This window comes from Oncorhynchus tshawytscha, linkage group LG12, assembly GCF_018296145.1.
Source record: "Oncorhynchus tshawytscha isolate Ot180627B linkage group LG12, Otsh_v2.0, whole genome shotgun sequence".
Lineage (NCBI taxonomy): Eukaryota > Metazoa > Chordata > Actinopteri > Salmoniformes > Salmonidae > Oncorhynchus > Oncorhynchus tshawytscha.
Window position 1 is genome coordinate 2,146,251 of NC_056440.1, and position 22,500 is coordinate 2,168,750.

Sequence of the window (22,500 nt, forward strand, 5' to 3'; positions counted from 1 at the left end):
TCTCAATAGCAAGGCTATGCTCACTGAGTCTGAACATAGTCAAAGCTTTCCTTAAGTTTGGGTCAGTCACAGTGGTCAGGTATTCTGCAACTGTGTACTCTCTGTTTAGGGCCAAATAGCATTCTAGTTTGCTCTGTTTTTTTGTTAATTCTTTCCAATGTGTCGAGTAATTCTCTTTATGTTTTCTCATGATTTGGTTGGGTCTAATTGTGTTGCTTTCCTGGAGGTTTGAACAGAGCCCCAGGACCAGCTTGCTTAGGGGGCTCTTCTCCAGGTTCATCTCTCTGTAGGTGATGGCTTTGTTATGGAAGGTTTCGGAAGCGTCTCTCTCTCTCTCTCTCTCTCTCTCTCTCTCTCTCTCTCTCTGGAGAAAAGAAGCACACAGAAACAATCTGTATTCTTGCTTCTGCACCCTGAGGTCTTTCAATACTATATATATATATATATGAGTTTCACACGCTCACATCTCAGTGCTTTTCTCCTCTGTCTTCCTCTGGAAAGAGAACACACATATACACACACACACACACACACACACACACACACACACACACACACACACACACACACACACACATATACTCCCTACACAAGGAAAATAGTTCCAATACAAATCACCAAATAACATTTCTCCATTTCTCTTCTGTGCAGGAAATGACTATGGTAGAGATCTGAGATTACATAATTCCTCTCATATTGTTCTCCTGTGTGTTCACAACGTGCATGATGACTGTTGAGATCCAGAGTGGAAGACTTTGATTATAGCCTCCAGCTAACCCTCCCGAGTGGCGTAGCTGTCTAAAGGCACTGCATCTCAGTGCTTGAGGCATCACTACAGACCCTGGTTAGATTCCAGGCTGTATCACAACCAGCCGCGATTGGGAGTCCCATAGGGCAGCGCACAATTGGCCCAGCGTCGTCCAGGTTAGGGTTTGGTTGGGGTAGGCCGTCATTGTAAATAAGAATTTGTTCTTAACTGACTTGCCTTGTTAAATAAAGGTTAAAAATAAAAATAAATAAATCAAATAAAACCATATGAGCTGCTGGTCTGTGCATATTGATCTGTATGATGACATGGTGTAACATCCAACTCTGAGCTGCTGGTCTGTGCATATTGATCTGTATTCTATTGAGTTACCTGATGTTGTCACATTCATCAGAGCCCAGTGGCATGCGCTCATCGAGTGGCGTCTGCTCCGCAACTCAAGGTTGAGCAGAGTGATGGCGCTCTAAATCTACCATCTGGACCATAGTATATCTCCCCATAGAGTAGGAGTAGGAGTACTGGATTGCACTAACCACAGACTGTAATACAGTTATGTTGTTCTTTGACAAGTCAAGGCACAGTTTTCCTCCTGAGAGAGAGAGAGAGAGAGAGAGAGAGAGAGAGAGAGAGAGAGGGGGAGAGAGAGAGAGAGGGGAGAGAGAGAGAGAGAGGGAGCGAGAAGGGAGAGAGAGAGAAGGGAGAGAGAGAGGGAGAGAGAAGGGAGAGAGAGAGAGAGAAAGAGGAGAGAGAGAGAGAGAAAGAGAGAGAGAGAGAGAAAGAGAATGAGGAGAGGGAGAGAGAGAGAGAGAGAGAGAGAGAGAAAGAGGAGAGAGAAAGAGAGAGAGAGAGAGGGGAGAGAGAAAGAGAGAGAGAGAAGGAGAGAGAGAGAGAGGAGAGAGAGAGAGAGAGGAAAGGAGAGCAAGAGAGTGAGGGAGAGAGAGAGAGGGGGAGAGGGAGAGAGAAAGAGAAAGAGGAGAGAGAAAGAGTGAGAGAGAGAGAAGGAGAGGGAGAGAGAGAAGGAGAGGGAGAGAGAGAGATAGAGAGAGAGAGAGAGAGAGAGAAAGAAGGAGAGAGGGAGAGAGAGAAGGAGAGAGAGAGAGAGCGAGAGGAGGGAAGAGAGAGAGCGAGAGGAAAGAGAGAGAGAGGTCTAGAGAAGGAGAGAGTGAGGGAGAGAGAGAGGGGGGGAGAGGGAGAGAGAGAGAGAGGGCTAGAGAAGGAGAGAGTGAGGGAGAGAGAGAGAGAGAGAGAGGGGGAGAGGGAAAGAGGAAAGAGAGAGAGAGGTAACTTCCACAAAGCTGTGAACGATCTGAGAGACAAGGCAAGAAGGGCATTCTATGCCATCAAAAGAAACATAAATTTCAACATACCAATTAGTATTTGGCTAAAAATACTTGAATTAGTCATAGAGCCCATTGCCCTTTATGGTTGTGAGGTCTGGGGTCCGCTCACCAACCAAGACTTCACAAAATGGGACAAACACCAAATTGAGACTGCACGCAGAATTCTGCAAAAATATCCTCCGTGTACAACGTAGAACACCAAATAATGCATGCAGAGCAGAATTAGGCCGATACCCACTAATGATCAAAATCCAGAAAAGAGCCGTTAAATTCTACAACCACCTAAAAGGAAGCGATTCACAAACCTTCCATAACAAAGCCATCACCTACAGAGAGATGAACATGGAGAAGAGTCCCCTAAGCAAGCTGGTCCTGGGGCTCTGTTCACAAACACAAACACACCCTACAGAGCCCCAGGACAACAGCACAATTAGACCCAACCAAATCATGAGAAAACAAAAAGATAATTACTTAACACATTGGAAAGAATTAACAAAAAAACAGAGCAAACTAGAATGCTATTTGGCCCTACACAGAGAGTACACAGTGGCAGAATACCTGACCACTGTGACTGACCCAAAATTAAGGAAAGCTTTGACTATGTACAGACTCAGTGAGCATAGCCTTGCTATTGAGAAAGGCCGCCGTAGGCAGACATGGCTCTCAAGAGAAGACAGGCTATGTGCTCACTGCCCACAAAATGAGGTGGAAACTTGAGCTGCACTTCCTAACCTCCTGCCCAATGTATGACCATATTAGAGAGACATATTTCCCTCAGATTACACAGATCCACAAAGAATTCGAAAACAAATCCAATTTTGAAAAACTCCCATATCTACTGGGTGAAATTCCACAGTGTGCCATCACAGCAGCAAGATTTGTGACCTGTTGCCACGAGAAAAGGGCAACCAGTGAAGAACAAACACCATTGTAAATACAACCCATATTTATGCTTATTTATTTTATCTTGTGTCCTTTAACCATTTGTACATTGCTAAAACACTGTATATATATATAATATGACATTTGTAATGTCTTTACTGTTTTGAAACTTCTGTATGTGTAATGTTTACTGTTCATTTTTGTTGTTTTTCACTTTATATATTCACTTTGTATGTTGTCTACCTCACTTGCTTTGGCAATGTTAACACATGTTTCCCATGCCAATAAAGCCCTTGAATTGAATTGAATTGAGAGAGAGAGAGACTAAAACAGATAGAGCCACTATCTACCTTCTAACACCAAGGGAACCGCAGCAGAATAGATTGACCAAGGGAACCACAGCAGAATAGATTGACCAAGGGAACCACAGCAGAATAGATTGACCAAGGGAAACACATGGATTCTCCTGCAACACCAATATTGATTTAAGTGTCCAGAACAGACGAAGTGCTCAGGGTCCTGGTCTAAAGTATATAGGGGAAAGGGTGCCAGCCCTGGTCTAAAGTAGTGCACTATATAGGGAATAGGGCTCTGGTCTAAAGTAGTGCACTATATAGGGAATAGGGTGCCAGCCCTGGTCTAAAGTAGTGCACTATATAGGGAATAGGGTGCCAGCCCTGGTCTAAAGTAGTGCACTATATAGGGAATAGGGTGCCAGCCCTGGTCTAAAGTAGTGCACTATATAGGGAATAGGGTGCCAGCCCTGGTCTAAAGTAGTGCACTATATAGGGAATAGGGTGCCAGCCCTGGTCTAAAGTAGTGCACAATATAGGGAATAGGGCTCCGCATCATCAGAGAGAGGGAGACAGTCTATATAATAGATTTTAATAGTCTATATACCGGATGTTAATAGTCTATATAGTGGATGTTAATAGTGGATGTTAATAGTGGATGTTAATAGTGGATGTTAATAGTGGATGTTAATAGTCTATATAGTGGATGTTAATAGTCTATATAGTGGATGTTAATAGTCTATATAGTGGATGTTAATAGTCTATATAGTGGATGTTAATAGTGGATGTTAATAGTCTATATAGTGGATGTTAATAGTGGATGTTAATAGTCTATATACTGGATGTTAATAGTCTATATAGTGGATGTTAATAGTCTATATTATGGATGTTAATAGTCTATATAGTGGATGTTAATAGTCTATATAGTGGATGTTAATAGTCTATATAGTGGATGTTAATAGTGGATGTTAATAGTCTATATAGTGGATGTTAATAGTGGATGTTAATAGTCTATATACTGGATGTTAATTGTCTATATACTGGATGTCAATACTGGATGTAATAGTCTATATATTGGATGTTAATAGTCTATATACTGGATGTTAATAGTCTATATACTGGATGTTAATACTGGATGTTAATACTGGATGTTAATACTGGATGTTAATAGTCAATATACTGGATGTTAATAGTCTATATACTGGATGTTAACAGTCAAAATACTGGATGTTAACAGTCTATATACTGGATGTTAATAGTCAATATACTGGATGTTAATACTGGATGTTAATACTGGATGTTAATACTGGATGTTAACAGTCTATATACTGGATGTTAATAGTCAATATACTGGATGTTAATACTGGATGTTAATAGTGGATGTTAATACTGGATGTTAATAGTCTATATACTGGATATTAATAGTGGATGTTAATACTGGATGTTAATAGTCAATATACTGGACGTTAATAGTCAATATAATGGATGTTAATAGTGGATGTTAATACTGGATGTTAATAGTCTATATACTGGATGTTAATACTGGATGTTAATAGTCAATATACTGGATGTTAATAGTCAATATACTGGATGTTAATAGTGGATGTTAATAGTCTATATACTGGATGTTAATAGTCTATATACTGGATGTTAACAGTGGATGTTAATACTGGATGTTAATAGTCTATATACTGGATGTTAATAGTCTATATACTGGATGTTAATAGTCTATATACTGGATGTGATCGTATATATACTGGATGCTAATAGTCTATATGTTAGACTGGATGTTAATAGTCTATATACTGGATATTAATACTGGATGTGATCGTATATATACTGGATGCTAATAGTCTATAAACAGGATGTTAATAGTCTATATACTGATGTAATAGTCTATATACTGGATGTTAATACTGGATGTTAATAGTCTATATACTGGATGTTAGCAGTCTATATACTGGGTGTTAATAGTCTATATACTGGATGTTAATAGACTATATACTGGATGTTAATTGTCCATTTACTGGATGTTAATAGTCTATATACTGGATGTTAACAGTCTATATAATGGATGTTAACAGTCTATATACTGGATGTGATCGTCTATATACTGGATGTTAATAGTCTATATACTGGATGTTAGTAGTCTATAAACAGGATGTTAATAGTCTATATACTGATGTAATAGTCTATATACTGGATGTTAATACTGGATGTTAATAGTCTATATACTGGATGTTAGCAGTCTATATACTGGATGTTAATAGTCTATATACTGGATGTTAATAGACTATATACTGGATGTTAATTGTCCATATACTGGATGTTAATACTGGATGTTAATAGTCTATATACTGGATGTTAACAGTCTATATAATGGATGTTAACAGTCTATATACTGGATGTGATCGTCTATATACTGGATGTTAATAGTCTATATACTGGATGTTAATAGTCTATATACTGGATGTTAACAGTCTATATACTGGATGTTAATAGTCAATATAATGGATGTTAATAGTCTATATTCTGGATGTTAATACTGGATGTTAATAGCCTATATACTGGATGTTAATAGTCTATAAACTGGATGTTAATAGTGGATGTTAAAAGTCAATATACTGGATGTTAATAGTCAATATACTGGATGTTAATAGTCTATATACTGGATGTTAATAGTCTATATACTGGATGTTAATAGTCTATATACTGGATGTTAATAGTCTATATACTGGATGTTAATACTTGATGTTAATAGTCTATATACTGGATGTTAATACTGGATTTTAATAGTCTATATACTGGATGTTAATAGTGGATGTTAATAGTGGATGTTAAAAGTCAATATACTGGATGTTAACAGTCTATATACTGGATGTTAATAGTCTATATACTGGATGTTAATACTTGATGTTAATAGTCTATATACTGGATGTTAATAGTCTATATACTGGATGTTAACAGTCAATATACTGGATGTTAACAGTCTATATACTGGATGTAAATAGTCAATATACTGCATGTTAATACTGGATGTTAATACTGGATGTTAATACTGGATGTTAATACTGGATGTTAATACTTGATGTTAACAGTCTATATACTGGATGTTAACAGTCTATATACTGGATGTTAATAGTCAATATACTGGATGTTAACAGTCTATATACTGGATGTTAATAGTCAATATACTGGATGTTAATACTGGATGTTAATACTGGATGTTAACAGTCTATATACTGGATGTTAATAGTCAATATACTGGATGTTAACAGTCTATATACTGGATGTTAATAGTCAATATACTAGATGTTAATAGTCTATATACTGGATGTTAATAGTCTATATACTGGATGTTAACAGTCTATATACGAACTTTATTTAACTCTCTGCAAACTGGAAACGATTTATCCGGAGGCTGCATTCATTGTAGCTGGGGATTTTAACAAGGCTAATCTGAAAACAAGACTCCCTAAATTTTATCAGCATATCGATTGCGCAACCAGGGGTGGAAAGACCTTGGATCATTGTGACTCTAACTTCCGCGACGCATATAAGGCCCTGCCCCGCCCCCCTTTCGGAAAAGCTGACCACGACTCCATTTTGTTGATCCCTGCCTACAGACAGAAACTAAAACAAGAGGCTCCCACGCTGAGGTCTGTCCAACGCTGGTCTGACCAAGCTGACTCCACACTCCAAGACTGCTTCCATCACGTAGACTGGGAGATGTTTCGTATTGCGTCAGACAACAACATTGACGAATACGCTGATTCGGTGTGCGAGTTCATTAGAACGTGCGTTGAAGATGTCGTTCTCATAGCAACGATTAAAACATTCCCTAACCAGAAACCGTGGATTGATGGCAGCATTCGTGTGAAACTGAAAGCGCGAACCACTGCTTTTAATCAGGGCAAGGTGTCTGGTGACATGACTGAATACAAACAGTGCAGCTATTCCCTCCGCAAGGCTATTAAACAAGCTAAGCGTCAGTACAGAGACAAAGTAGAATCTCAATTCAACGGCTCAGACACAAGAGGCATGTGGCAGGGTCTACAGTCAATCACGGACTACAGGAAGAAATCCAGCCCAGTCACGGACCAGGATGTCTTGCTCCCAGGCAGACTAAATAACTTTTTGCCCGCTTTGAGGACAATACAGTGCCACTGACACGGCCTGCATTGAAAACATGCGGTCTCTCCTTCACTGCAGCCGAGGTGAGTAAGACATTTAAACGTGTTAACCCTCGCAAGGCTGCAGGCCCAGACGGCATCCCCAGCCGCGCCCTCAGAGCATGCGCAGACCAGCTGGCCGGTGTGTTTACGGACATATTCAATCAATCCCTATACCAGTCTGCTGTTCCCACATGCTTCAAGAGGGCCACCATTGTTCCTGTTCCCAAGAAAGCTAAGGTAACTGAGCTAAACGACTACCGCCCCGTAGCACTCACATCCGTCATCATGAAGTGGTTTGAGAGACTAGTCAAGGACCATATCACCTCCACCCTACCTGGCACCCTAGACCCACTCCAATTTGCTTACCGCCCAAATAGGTCCACAGACAATGCAATCTCAACCACACTGCACACTGCCCTAACCCATCTGGACAAGAGGAATACCTATGTGAGAATGCTGTTCATCGACTACAGCTCGGCATTCAACACCATAGTACCCTCCAAGCTCGTCATCAAGCTCGAGACCCTGGGTCTCGACCCCGCCCTGTGCAACTGGGTACTGGACTTCCTGACGGGCCGCCCCCAGGTGGTGAGGGTAGGCAACAACATCTCCTCCCCGCTGATCCTCAACACTGGGGCCCCACAAGGGTGCGTTCTGAGCCCTCTCCTGTACTCCCTGTTCACCCACGACTGCGTGGCCACGCACGCCTCCAACTCAATCATCAAGTTTGTGGACGACACAACAGTGGTAGGCTTGATTACCAACAACGACGAGACGGCCTACAGGGAGGAGGTGAGGGCCCTCGGAGTGTGGTGTCAGGAAAATAACCTCACACTCAACGTCAACAAAACTAAGGAGATGATTGTGGACTTCAGGAAACAGCAGAGGCAACACCCCCCTATCCACATCGATGGAACAGTAGTGGAGAGGGTAGCAAGTTTTAAGTTCCTCGGCATACACATCACAGACAAACTGAATTGGTCCACTCACACAGACAGCATCGTGAAGAAGGCGCAGCAGCGCCTCTTCAACCTCAGGAGGCTGAAGAAATTCGGCTTGTCACCAAAAGCACTCACAAACTTCTACAGATGCACAATCGAGAGCATCCTGGCGGGCTGTATCACCGCCTGGTACGGCAACTGCTCCGCCCTCAACCGTAAGGCTCTCCAGAGGGTAGTGAGGTCTGCACAACGCATCACCGGGGGCAAACTACCTGCCGTCCAGGACACCTACACCACCCGATGTTACAGGAAGGCCATAAAGATCATCAAGGACATCAACCACCTGAGCCACTGCCTGTTCACCCCGCTATCATCCAGAAGGCGAGGTCAGTACAGGTGCATCAAAGCTGGGACCGAGAGACTGAAAAACAGCTTCTATCTCAAGGCCATCAGACTGTTAAACAGCCACCACTAACATTGAGTGGCTGCTGCCAACACACTGACACTGACACTGACTCAACTCCAGCCACTTTAATAATGGGAATTGATGGGAAATGATGTAAATATATCACTAGCCACTTTAAACAATGCTACCCTATTTAATGTTACTTACCCTACATTATTCATCTCATATGCATACGTATATACTGTACTATGACCCTCGCCTTCTGGATGACAGCGGGTGAACAGGCAGTGGCTCGGTGGTTGATGTCCTTGATGATCTTTATGGCCTTCCTATATCATCGACTGCATCCTTATGTAATACATGTATCACTAGCCACTTTAACTATGCCACTTGGTTTACATACTCATCTCATATGTATATACTGTACTCGATACCATCTACTGTATCTTGCCTATGCTGCTCTGTACCATCACTCATTCATATATCCTTATGTACATATTCTTTATCCCCTTACACTGTATATAAGACAGTAGTTTTGGAATTGTTAGTTAGATTACTTGTTGGTTATTACTGCATTGTCGGAACTAGAAGCACAAGCATTTCGCTACACTCGCATTAACATCTGCTAACCATGTGTATGTGACAAATCAAATCAAATCAAATTTTATTTGACTATGTTAATAGTCAATATACTGGATGTTAACAGTCTATATACTGGATGTTAATAGTCAATATACTGGATGTTAATACTGGATGTAAATACTGGATGTTAATACTGGATGTTAATAGTCTATATACTGGATGTTAATACTGGATGTTAATAGTCAATATACCGGATGTTAATAGTCAATATACTGGATGTTAATACTGGATGTTTATACTGGATGTTAATACTGGATGTTAATAGTCTATATACTGGATGTTAATACTGGATGTTAATAGTCAATATACTGGATGTTAATAGTCAATATACTGGATGTTAATAGTGGATGTTAATACTGGATGTTAATAGTCTATATACTGGATGTTAATAGTCCATATACTGGATGTTAATAGTCTATATACTGGATGTTAATAGTGGATGTTAATAGTGGATGTTAATAGTCTATATACTGGATGTTAATAGTCTATATACTGGATGTGATCGTATATATACTGGATGCTAATAGTCTATATACTGGATGTTAATAGTCTATATACTGGATGTTAATAGTCCATATACTGGATGTTAATAGTCTATATACTGGATGTTAATAGTGGATGTTAATAGTGGATGTTAATAGTCTATATACTGGATGTTAATAGTCTATATACTGGATGTTAATAGTCTATATACTGGATGTGATCGTATATATACTGGATGCTAATAGTCTATATACTGGATGTTAATAGTCTATATACTGGATGTTAATAGTCTATATACAGGATGTTAATAGTCTATATATTGATGTAATAGTCTATATACTGGATGTTAATACTGGATGTTAATAGTCTATATACTGGATGTTAACACTGGATGTTAATAGTCTATATACTGGATGTTAATAGTCTATAAACTGGATGTTAATAGTCTATATACTGATGTAATAGTCTATATACTGGATGTTAATACTGGATGTTAATAGTCTATATACTGGATGTTAACAGTCTATATACTGGATGTTAATAGTCAATATAATGGATGTTAATAGCCTATATTCTGGATGTTAATACTGGATGTTAATAGCCTATATACTGGATGTTAATAGTCTATAAACTGGATGTTAGTAGTGGATGTTAATAGTCTATATACTGGATGTTAATACTGGATGTTAATAGTCTATATAGTGGATGTTAACAGTCTATATAGTGGATGTTAATAGTGGATGTTAATAGTCTATATAGTGGATGTTAATAGTCTATATACTGGATGTTAATACTCGATGCTAATAGTCTATGATATGACATACAGCATTGAGCTGATTCAGGAGGTGACCATTCCATCAATGTGTCCACATTATTTCAATGAAATGATGTTGACCCAACGTGGCCTAGATGTTGAATTGAAGTGTGCACCCAGTGGGTTGGTTTTACCAGAGCCTTTGTTTAATTCCTAAATGTGTTTAAAAAATAAAAAATACCAAACACCAAAATACAATTACAGAGAATATATAATGAAGGATTTATCTGATGATCTAATATTATAGCCAACGGATACCCAATTCATTAGGCTAATTAGACTATTCGTAATTAGAGAACCAATTATAAATGCTTGAATATAGAACATGCAAAAGGTCCAATCTTCATGGTCTAATTGATGAATCCTATAATATATCTATTAAATGATAATACTTTTTGAATAAGGTAAAGGAGAAATGAAGCAGAGGGGACAGAGGTATGCTTTGCTCCGTCTCCTACCCTTCATCAAAAAGAACACCAACGCTGTGTACTGAACTTAGTTTACAGGGTCGCCTTTTATTGAGACCCAGACAGTAGGGTTTTCTATAGCTTTGTATAACGATATGATAGAATAGACTAACAAAACACCAAAGCTGTGTAACGCCACATCATATCCTCTCCTACACTCTGAATCCTGTACAAGACTACCACCGAGTGTTTCAGCACCAAGACAAAGGACAGCTCCTCTCTCCTTTCCTCTCTATCAGATCACGGCTCGATGGGAATGTCATGGAAGCAGTAGCAGTAAAGCCGGTAGCAGTGTAGCTGTAGTTACAGTAGTTTATGAGGCAGCAGTAGAGGTAGCATTATAGCTGTAGTTACAGTAGTTTATGAGGCAGCAGTAGAGGCAGCAAGCAGTATAGCTGTAGTTACAGTAGCCCGTGACTCACCTCCAGGCAAAAGGAGAAAGGTGTAACTGTAAACAATCAACAGGAACCGCAGACGTGCCATTCCAGAGCCAGATCCCGACCCGTTCAGCCGCCGCATCGTGATGAACAGAACGTGTACCTCCGGAAGACAGAGCTGTATATTTGATATCACTGATATAGTCTTCCTGCTTCTTCTACATGTTCACATATTGCAATCGGGACCAGCTGTGCGCGCATGACGTCATTTGGACGGCAGGTCCACCGGAGCTCCGCCCCCCCCCATCTGCAGTGATTCGACATTGCTATCATTCCGACTGTTCATTGGAGGAATAAGCTGTCAGACAGTCAATAGGCATGCAGAGGCACAATAAATTACAATCTGCATCCGAGGTGAAGGTTTGTCGTAAGGATGGTTGAAGTTATGAATAACCTACAGTTGTCCAAGCTTTCTGGATAATCTTATTTTGCCTCACATATAAATTCAAGTTCAACCTTTGAATTGACATTTTACATGAAAATCATTCATTTCAAGATTTTTTGAAAATAATGTAGTTGTCATGAGATAGTAAGTTAAATTGTCTTATGAGTGAATAGCGCCACCGTGTGGTGATGGGATTGAAATGTAACCTGTCACTGTTATAATTGACTCAACGTTAATGAAATGTAACCTGTCACTGTTATAATTGACTCAACGTTAATGAACTGTCACCTGTCACTGTTATAAATGACTCAACGTTAATGAAATGTAACCTGTCACTGTTATAAATGACTCAACGTTAATGAAATGTAACCTGTCACTGTTATAATTGACTCAACGTTAATGAAATGTAACCTGTCACTGTTATAATTGACTCAACGTTAATGAACTGTCACCTGTCACTGTTATAAATGACTCAACGTTAATTAATCAATCAAATGTATTTATAAATCCGGTTTTACATCAGCAGTTGTCACACAGTGCTTCTACAGAAACTCTGAAACCCCAAACAGCAACAATGCAGATGTAGAAGCACAGTGGCTAGGAAAAACTTGAACCTTAGAAGGTCAAGCAGGAAATGTGAAATGACACCTCATTAGGATATAGCTGCACACACAAAGTTTTGTTGGGTAGAATATACACTACCGGTCAAAAGTTTTAGAACACAGACTCATTCAAGGGTTTTTTGTTCTTTTTACTATTGTCTACATTGTAGAATAGTAGTGAAGAAACCAAAACTATGAAACAACACATATGGAATCATGTAGTAACCAAAAAAGTGTTAAACAAATCAAAATATATTTGATGTTTTTCAAATAGCCACCCTTTGCCTTGTTGACAGCACACTCTTGGCATTCTCTCAACCAGCTTCACCTGGAATGCTTTTCCAACAGTCTTGAAGGAGTTCCCACATATGCTGAGCACTTGTTGGCGGCTTTTCCTTCACTCTGCGGTCCGACTCATCCCAAACCTTCTCATTTGGTTGAGGTTGGGGGGATTGTGGAGGCCACGTCATCTGATGCAGCCCTTCATCACTGTCCTTCTTGGTCAAATAGCCCTTACACAGCCTGGAGGTGTGTTGGGTCATTGTCCTGTTGTCCTGTTGAAAAACAATTGATAGTCCCACTAAACATAAACCAGATGGGATGGAGCATCGCTGCAGAATGCTGTGGGAGCCATGCTGGTTAAGTGTGACTTGAATTATAAATAAATTACAGACCGTGTCACCAGCAAAGCACCCCCACGCCTCCTCCTCCATGCTTCATGGTGGGAACCACACATGCGGAGATCATCCGTTCATGCACACTGCGTCTCACAAAGACACAGCAGTTGGAACCAATGATCTCAATTTTGGACTCCAGACCAACAGACAGATTTCCACCGGTCTCATGTCCATTGCTCGTGTTTCTTGGCCCAAGCAAGTCTCTTCTTCTTATTGGTGTCCTTTAGTAATGGATTCTTTGCAGCAATTCGACCATGAAGGCCTGATTCACAGTTTCCTCTGAACAATTGATGTTGAGATGTGTCTGTTACTTTAACTCTGCGAAGCATTTATTTGGGCTGCCATTTCTGAGGCTGGTAACTCTAATGAACTTATCCTCTGCAGCAGATGTAACTCTAGGTCTTCCTTTCCTGTGGTGGTCCTCATGAGAGCTAGTTTCATCATATCGCAGCAGAGGTAACTCTGGGTCTTCCTTTCCTGTGGCAGTCCTCATGAGAGCCAGTTTCATCACAGCGCTTGATGGTTTTTGCAACCGCAAGTGAAGAAACTTTAAAAGTTCTTGAAATGTTCCCTATTGACTGACCTTCATGTCTAAAAGTAATGATGAAATGTCGTTTATCTTTGCTTATTTGAGCTGTTCTTGCCATAATATGGACTTGGTCTTTTAACAAATAGGGCAATCTTCTGTATACCAACCCTATCTCCTGTATACCACCCCTATCTCCTGTTTACCACCCCTATCTCCTGTATACCACCACTATCTCCTGTTTACCACCCCTATCTCCTGTATACCACCCCTATCTCCTGTATACCACCCCTATCTCCTGTATACCACCCCTATCTCCTGTATACCACCCCTATCTCCTGTATACCACCCCTATCTCCTGTATACCAACCCTATCTCCTGTATACCACCCCTATCTCCTGTTTACCACCCCTATCTCCTGTATACCAACCCTATCTCCTGTATACCAACCCCATCTTGTCACAACACAACTGATTGGCTCAAATGCATTGATTGGTTTGTTTAACACTTTTTTGGTTACTACATGATTCCATGTGTTAATTCATAGTTTTCTCTTCATTATTATTCTACAATGTAGAAAATACTAAAAATAAAGAAAAACCCTTGAATGAGTCGATGTTCTGAAACCCTGGAATGAGTAGGTGTTCTAAAACCCTGGAATGAGTAGGTGTTCTAAAACCCTGGAATGAGTAGGTGTTCTAAAACCCTGGAATGAGTAGGTGTTCTAAAACCCTGGAATGAGTAGGTGTTCTAAAACCCTGGAATGAGTAGATGTTCTGAAACCTTTTTTTAACAGGACAAATCTGAGAGGGCGACCCTGTGCCCCCTAACTTAACGGTGGCTGTAATAACATGTCTGATTATAATAACAGTCTGGTGTAACATGTCTGATTATAATAACAGTCTGGTGTAACATGTCTGATTATAATAACAGTCTGGTGTAACATGTCAGATTATAATAACAGTCTGGTGTAACATGTCTGATTATAATAACAGTCTGGTGTAACATGTCTGATTATAATAACAGTCTGGTGTAACATGTCTGATTATAATAACAGTCTGGTGTAACATGTCTGATTATAATAACAGTCTGGTGTAACATGTCTGATTATAATAACAGTCTGGTGTAACATGTCTGATTATAATAACAGTCTGGTGTAACATGTATGATTATAATAACAGTCTGGTGTAACATGTCTGATTGATTATAATAACAGTCTGGTGTAACATGTCTGATTATAATAAGTCTGGTGTAACATGTCTGATTATAATAACAGTCTGGTGTAACACGTCTGATTATAATAACAGTCTGGTGTAACACGTCTGATTATAATAACAGTCTGGTGCAACATGTCTGATTATAATAACAGTCTGGTGTAACATGTCTGATTGATTATAACAGTCTGGTGTAACATGTCTGATTGATTATAATAACAGTCTGGTGTAACATGTCTGATTATAATAACAGTCTGGTGTAACACGTCTGATTATAATAACAGTCTGGTGCAACATGTCTGATTATAATAACAGTCTGGTGTAACATGTCTGATTATAATAACAGTCTGGTGTAACATGTCTGATTATAATAACAGTCTGGTGTAACACGTCTGATTATAATAACAGTCTGGTGTAACATGTCTGATTGATTATAACAGTCTGGTGTAACATGTCTGATTGATTATAACAGTCTGGTGTAACATGTCTGATTACAATAACACTCTGGTGTAACATGTCTGATTATAATAACAGTCTGGTGTAACACGTCTGATTATAATAACAGTCTGGTGTAACATGTCTGATTATAATAACAGTCTGTTGTAACATGTCTGATTATAATAACAGTCTGGTGCATCTCCAGGTGTGTGATTGGTTGTCAGTTAATAACAGTGCAACTCCAGGGGTGTGATTGGTTGTCATTTAATAACAGTGCATCTCCAGGTGTGTGATTAGTTTTCAGTTAATAACAGTGCAACTCCAGGGGTGTGATTGGTTGTCATTTAATAACAGTGCATCTCCAGGTGTGTGATTGGTTGTCATTTAATAACAGTGCATCTCCAGGGGTGTGGCTCTTTGCGTGTCTTCAGCGTGTATCTCCACAGGCGAGGGCAGCCGTCTTTAAAGGCCCTGATGACATCACACGACACCACACAGTAACAGTGGACCTCTCTGAGGAGGCTGCAGGCTGCGGCCAGGGAGCGCAGGGCGGAGTCCAGCTCTGGAGATGAGGTGGTCTGCAGTATGATTGTCTCCAGGGCGTGGCTGTAGCTCTGGGTGACCAGGTGTGTCTGCTGGACCAGGTCAGTAAATGTGAGGAGTTCCAGGTGCTGCAGAGGAACGCTGGGCTGCAATACGGAGCTGAAATGATCCATGGGAAGAGTGTGGTCCAATATCAGGCTTACCTGGAAAATATTACACATATTACTACAACATACTACACATTAATACACATATTACTACAACATATCACACATTAATACACATATTACTACAACATAGTACTACAACATATCACACATTAATACACATATTACTACAACATAGTACTACAACATATCACACATTAATACACATATTACTACAACATAGTACTACATATTACACATTAATACACATATTACTACAACATATTACACATTAATACACATATTACTACAACATACTACACATTAATACACATAGTACTACAACATATTACACATTAATACACATATTACTACAACATATTACTACAACATAGTACTACAACATATTACACATACACACATATTACTACAACATAGTACTACATATTACACATTAATACACATATTACTACAACATAGTACTACATATTACACATTAATACACATATTACTACAACATATTACACATTAATACACATATTACTACAACATACTACACATTAATACACATATTACTACAACATATTACACATTAATACACATATTATACATTAATACACATATTACTACAACATATTACACATTAATACACATATTACTACAACATATTATACATTAATACACATATTACTACAACATATTATACATTAATACACATATTACTACAACATAGTACTACAACATATTACACATAGTACTACAACATATCACACATTAATACACATATTCCTACAACATATTACACATTAATACACATATTACTACAACATATTACTACAACATAGTACTACAACATATTACACATTTATACACATATTACACATTAATACACATATGACTACAACATATTACACATAGGACTACAACATATCACACATTAATACACATATTACTACAACATAGTACTACATATTACACATTAATACACATATTACTACAACATACTACACATTAATACACATATTACTACAACATATTACACATTAATACACATATTATACATTAATACACATATTACTACAACATATTACACATTAATACACATATTACTACAACATATTACTACAACATAGTACTACAACATATTACACATTAATACACATATTACTACAACATATTATACATTAATACACATATTACTACAACATAGTACTACAACATATTACACATAGTACTACAACATATCACACATTAATACACATATTCCTACAACATATTACACATTAATACACATATTACTACAACATATTACTACAACATAGTACTACAACATATTACACATTTATACACATATTACACATTAATACACATATGACTACAACATATTACACATAGTACTACAACATATCACACATTAATACACATATTACTTCAACATACTACAACATATTACACATTAATACACATATTACTACAACATACTACACATTAATACACATTACTACAACATAGTACTACAACATATTACACATTAATACACATATTACTACAACATAGTACTACAACATATTACACATTAATACACATATTACTACAACATACTACACATTAATACACATTACTACAACATAGTACTACAACATATTACACATTAATACACATATTACTACAACATAGTACTACAACATATTACACATTAATACACATATTACTACAACATACTACAACATATTACTACAACATATTACAACACATTACACATTAATACACATAGTACTACAACATAGTACTACAACATATTACACATTAATACACATATTACTACAACATACTACAACATATAATACACATATTACTACAACATATTACACATTAATACACATATTACAACATACTACAACATATAATACACATATTACTACAACATATTACACATGAATACACATAGTACTGCAACATATTACACATTACACATATTACTACAACATATTACACATTACACATATTACTACAACATAGTACTACAACATTTTACACAGTACTACAACACAGTACTACAACATTACACATTAATACACATATTACTACAACATAATACTACAACATATTACACATTAACATAACATTAATACATACACATTATTACAACATATTAGACATTAATACAACATTAGACATTAATACAACATTAGACATTAATACAACATTATTAGACATTAATACAACATAATTAGACATTAATACAACATTATTAGACATTAATACAACATAATTAGACATTATTACAACATATTAGACATTAATACAACATTAGACATTAATACAACATTAGACATTAATACAACATTATTAGACATTAATACAACATAATTAGACATTAATACAACATAGTTCACACATTAATAGAACATACAATACATTATGTTATTGACTAGGCCAATACAGGGCATTCAAAAGTATTCAGACCCCTTGAATTTTTCCACATTTTGTTACGTTACAACCTTATTCGAAAATAATTCTATGCTTTCTTCCCCCTCATCAACCTATACACAATACCCCATATTGACAAAGCAAAAACAGGTTTTAGATATTTTTGCAAATGTATAAAAAAAAAAATTAAAACAAATATGACATTTACATAAGTATTCAGACCCTTTACTCAGTACTTTGTTGAAGCACCTTTGGCAGCGATTACAACCTTGAGTCTTCTTGGGTATGAGGCTACAAGCTTGGCACACCTGTATTTGGGGAGTTTCTCCTATTCTTCTCTGCAGATCCTCTCAAGGTCTGTTAGGTTGGATGGAGAGCGTTGCTGCACAGCTATTTTCAGGTCCCAGTCCGGGCTCTGACTGGGCCACTCAAGGACATTCAGAGACTTGTCTCGAAGCCACTCCTGCGTTGTCTTGGCTGTGAGCTTAGGTTCGTTGTCCTGTTGGAAAGTGAACCTTTGCCCCAGTCTGAGGTCCTGTGTGCTCTGGAGCAGGTCTTTCATCATGGATCTCTCTGTACTTTTCTCCATTCATCTTTCCCTCGATCCTGACTAGTCTCTCAGCCCCGACTGCTGAAAAACATTACCCACAGCATGATGCTGCCACCACCATGCTTCACTGTAGGGATGGTGCCAGGTTTCCTCCAGACGTGACACTTGGCATTCAGGCCAAAGAGTTCAATCTTGGTTTCATCAAACCAGAGAATCTTGTTTCTCGTGGTCTGAGAGTCTTTAGAGTCTTTTGGCAAACTCCAATCGGGCTGTCATGTGCCTTTTACTGAGGAGTGGCTTCCGTCTGGCCACTCTACCATAAAGGCCTGATTGGTGGAGTGCTGCAGAGATGGTTGTCCTTCTGGAAGGTTCTCCCATCCCCACATAGTGTCACGACTTCTGCCGAAGTTGGTTCCTCTCCTTGTTCGCCGGTCGACGGCACCGGCTTTCTAGTCACCACCGATCCATGTTTAATATTATTCATACACACCTGGTTTCCATTCTATGAATTAATGTTCCTTATTTAACCCTCGGGCTTCCCTCTCTGTTTTGTGCGTTATTGTTCGTTCTTTTGTGCTCTAGAAGATTGTTTTTTCCTTGTTGGTACATTACTGACTCCGCATTTTCCCCAACAACCTCACACATAGGAGCTCCATCAGAGTGACCATCAGGTTCTTGTTCACCTCCCTGACCAAGGCCCTTCTCCCGATTGCTCAGTTTGGCCGGTCGGCCAGCTCTAGGAAGAGTCTTGGTGGTTCCAAACTTCTTCCATTTAAGAACGATGGGGGCCACTGTGTTCTTGGATACCTTCAATGCTGCAGAAATGTGTTGGTAGCCTTCCCCAGATCTGTGCCTGGACACAATCCTGTCTTGGAGCTCTACAGACAATTCCTTCGACCTCATGGCTTGGTTTTTGCTCTGACATGCACTATCAACTGTGTTTTGGTATTTTATTAGAATCCCCATTAGCTGTTGCAAAAGCAGCAGCTACTCTTCCTGGGGGCCCACACTGAACACAGAACACAAAACATGTTTACAGAACATAATACAGAACATCAATAGACAAGAACAGCTCAAGCACAGAACCAAATACATTTTTTAAAGGCATAAGTAGCCTTCATAACAATACATAGACACAAACTGTCCAATAGGGGCGAGACGATGTGCCGCGAGGCGATGTCCCGCGAGGCGTTGCTTTATCTGTTTTTTGAAACCAGGTTTGCTGTTTATTTGAGCAATATGAGATGGGAGGAAGTTCCGTGCAATAAGGGCTCTATATAATACTGTACGCTTTCTTCAATTTGTTCTGGATTTGGGGACTGTGAAAAGACCCCTGGTGGCATGTCTGGTTGGGGTAAGTGTGTGTGTCAGAGCTGTGTGTAAGTTGACTATGCAAACAATTTGGGATTTTCAACACATTGATGTTTCTTCTAAAAAGAAGACATTATGCAGTCAGTCTCTCCTCTTAGCCAAGAGAGACCGGCAGCATAGTATTAATATCAACCCTCTGATTACAATGAAGAGCAAGACATGCCGCTCTATTCTGGACCAGCTGCAGTTTAACTAGGTCTTTCCTTGCAGCACTGGACCACACGACTGGACAATAATCAAGATTAGACAAAACTACAGCCTGCAGGACTTGCTTTGTGGAGTGTTGTGTCAAAAAAGCTGAACATCTCTATTATGGACAGACCTCTCCCCATCTTTACAACCAGTAATTTAGTCTCCTCAACTTGTTCAACAGCCACACCATTCATTACCAGATTCAACTGAGGTCTAGAACTTATGGAATGATTTGTACTAATTACAATGCTCTTAGTTTTATAGATGTTCAGGCCCGGTTTATTACTGGCCCTCCATTCCAAAACAGACTGCAACTCTTTGTTAACTTCTTTGGGACTGGGGGGCAGTATTGAGTAGCTTGGATAAAAAGGTGCCCAGAGTAAACTGCCTGCTACTCAGGCCTAAAAGCTAGAATATGCATATAATTAGTAGAGTTGGATATAAAACACTCTAAAGTTTCTAAAACTGTTTGAATGATGTCTGTGAGTATAACAGAACTCATATGGCAGGCAAAAACCTGAGAAAAAAGCTAGAATAGGAAGTGGGAAATCTGAGGTTTGTAGTTTTTCAAGTCATTGCCTATCGAATATACAGTGTCTATGGGGTCATATTGCACTTTCTAAGGCTTCCACTAGATGTCAACAGTCTTTAGAACGTTGTTTCAGGCTTCTACTATGAAAGGGGAGAGAAAGAGAGCTGTTTCAACCAGGTGTCTAGCATGAGCTGATCACGCGCGCTCCCGTGAGAGGTAGCTGCGTTCCATTGCATTTCTAAAGACAAAGGAATTCTCCGGTTGGAACATTATTGAAGATGTATGTTAAAAACATCCTAAAGATTGATTCTATACATCGTTTGACATGTTTCTATGGACTGTAACAGAACTTTTGGACTTTGTCTAGACCTAAGTGATCGCGCCTCATGAATTTGGATTTGTGAACTAAATGCGCGAACAACAAGGAGGTATTTGGACATAAAAGATGGACTTTATCGAACGAAACAAACATTTATTGTGGAACTGGGATTCCTGGGAGTGCATTCTGATGAAGATCAAAGGTAAGTGAATATTTATAATGCTATTTCTGACTCCACAACATGGCGGGTATCTGTATGGCTAGTATTTGTGTCTGAGCGCTGCACTCAGATTATTGCATGGTTTGCTTTCCTGGAAAGTTTTTTTGAAATCTGACACAGCGGTTGCATTAAGGAGAAGTGCATCTAAAATTCCATGTGTAACACTTGTATCTTTTATCAAAGTGTATGTTTATTATGAGTATTTCTGTAAATTGATGTGGCTCTCTGCAAAATCACTGGGTGTTTTAGAATTACTGAACGGAACGCGCCAATGTAAACTGAGATTTTTGGATTTAAATATGAACTTCATCGAACGAAACATACATGTATTGTGTAACGTGAAGTCCTGTGAGTGTCATCTGATGAAGATCATCAACGGTTAGCGATTAATTTTCTCTCTATTTCTGCTTTTTGTGACTCCTTTCTTTGGCTGGAAAAATGGCTGTGTTTTTCTGTGACTAGGTGCTGACCTAACATAATAGTTTGGTGTGCTTTCGTCGTAAAGCCTTTTTGAAATCGGACACTGTGGCTGGATTTACAACAAGCTTATCTTTAAAATGGTGTAAAATACTTGTGTTTGAGGAATTTTAATTATGGGATTTCTGTTGTTTTGAATTTGGCGCCCTGCAATTTCACTGGCTGTTGGTGAGGTGGGACGCTACCGTCCCACATATCCTAGAGAAGTTAAGGGTTTCAGTGACTTCATTAG

The 22,500-nt window shown here is 38.8% G+C and overlaps 2 protein-coding genes across 3 annotated transcripts in view; both read right to left on the minus strand.

Annotated features, from left to right (window-relative positions):
* The window catches only part of tmem8b (transmembrane protein 8B), a 291,112-nt gene extending 279,290 nt beyond the window's left edge, over positions 1-11,822 (minus strand). Inside the window, exon 1 of the mRNA XM_042331174.1 lies at positions 11,632-11,822. Coding sequence (XP_042187108.1) covers positions 11,632-11,728 — 97 coding nt within the window. The 5' untranslated portion in view covers positions 11,729-11,822. The remainder of the gene's footprint in view (positions 1-11,631) is intronic.
* A 3,914-nt stretch (positions 11,823-15,736) lies between these two features.
* Positions 15,737-22,500, minus strand: part of fbxl8 (F-box and leucine-rich repeat protein 8) — a 35,224-nt gene continuing 28,460 nt past the window's right edge. For both annotated transcript variants that reach the window (XM_042331176.1, XM_042331175.1), the window contains one exon: positions 15,737-16,234. In XM_042331176.1, the coding sequence (XP_042187110.1) occupies positions 15,869-16,234 (366 nt within the window). In that variant the 3' untranslated portion in view covers positions 15,737-15,868. The remainder of the gene's footprint in view (positions 16,235-22,500) is intronic.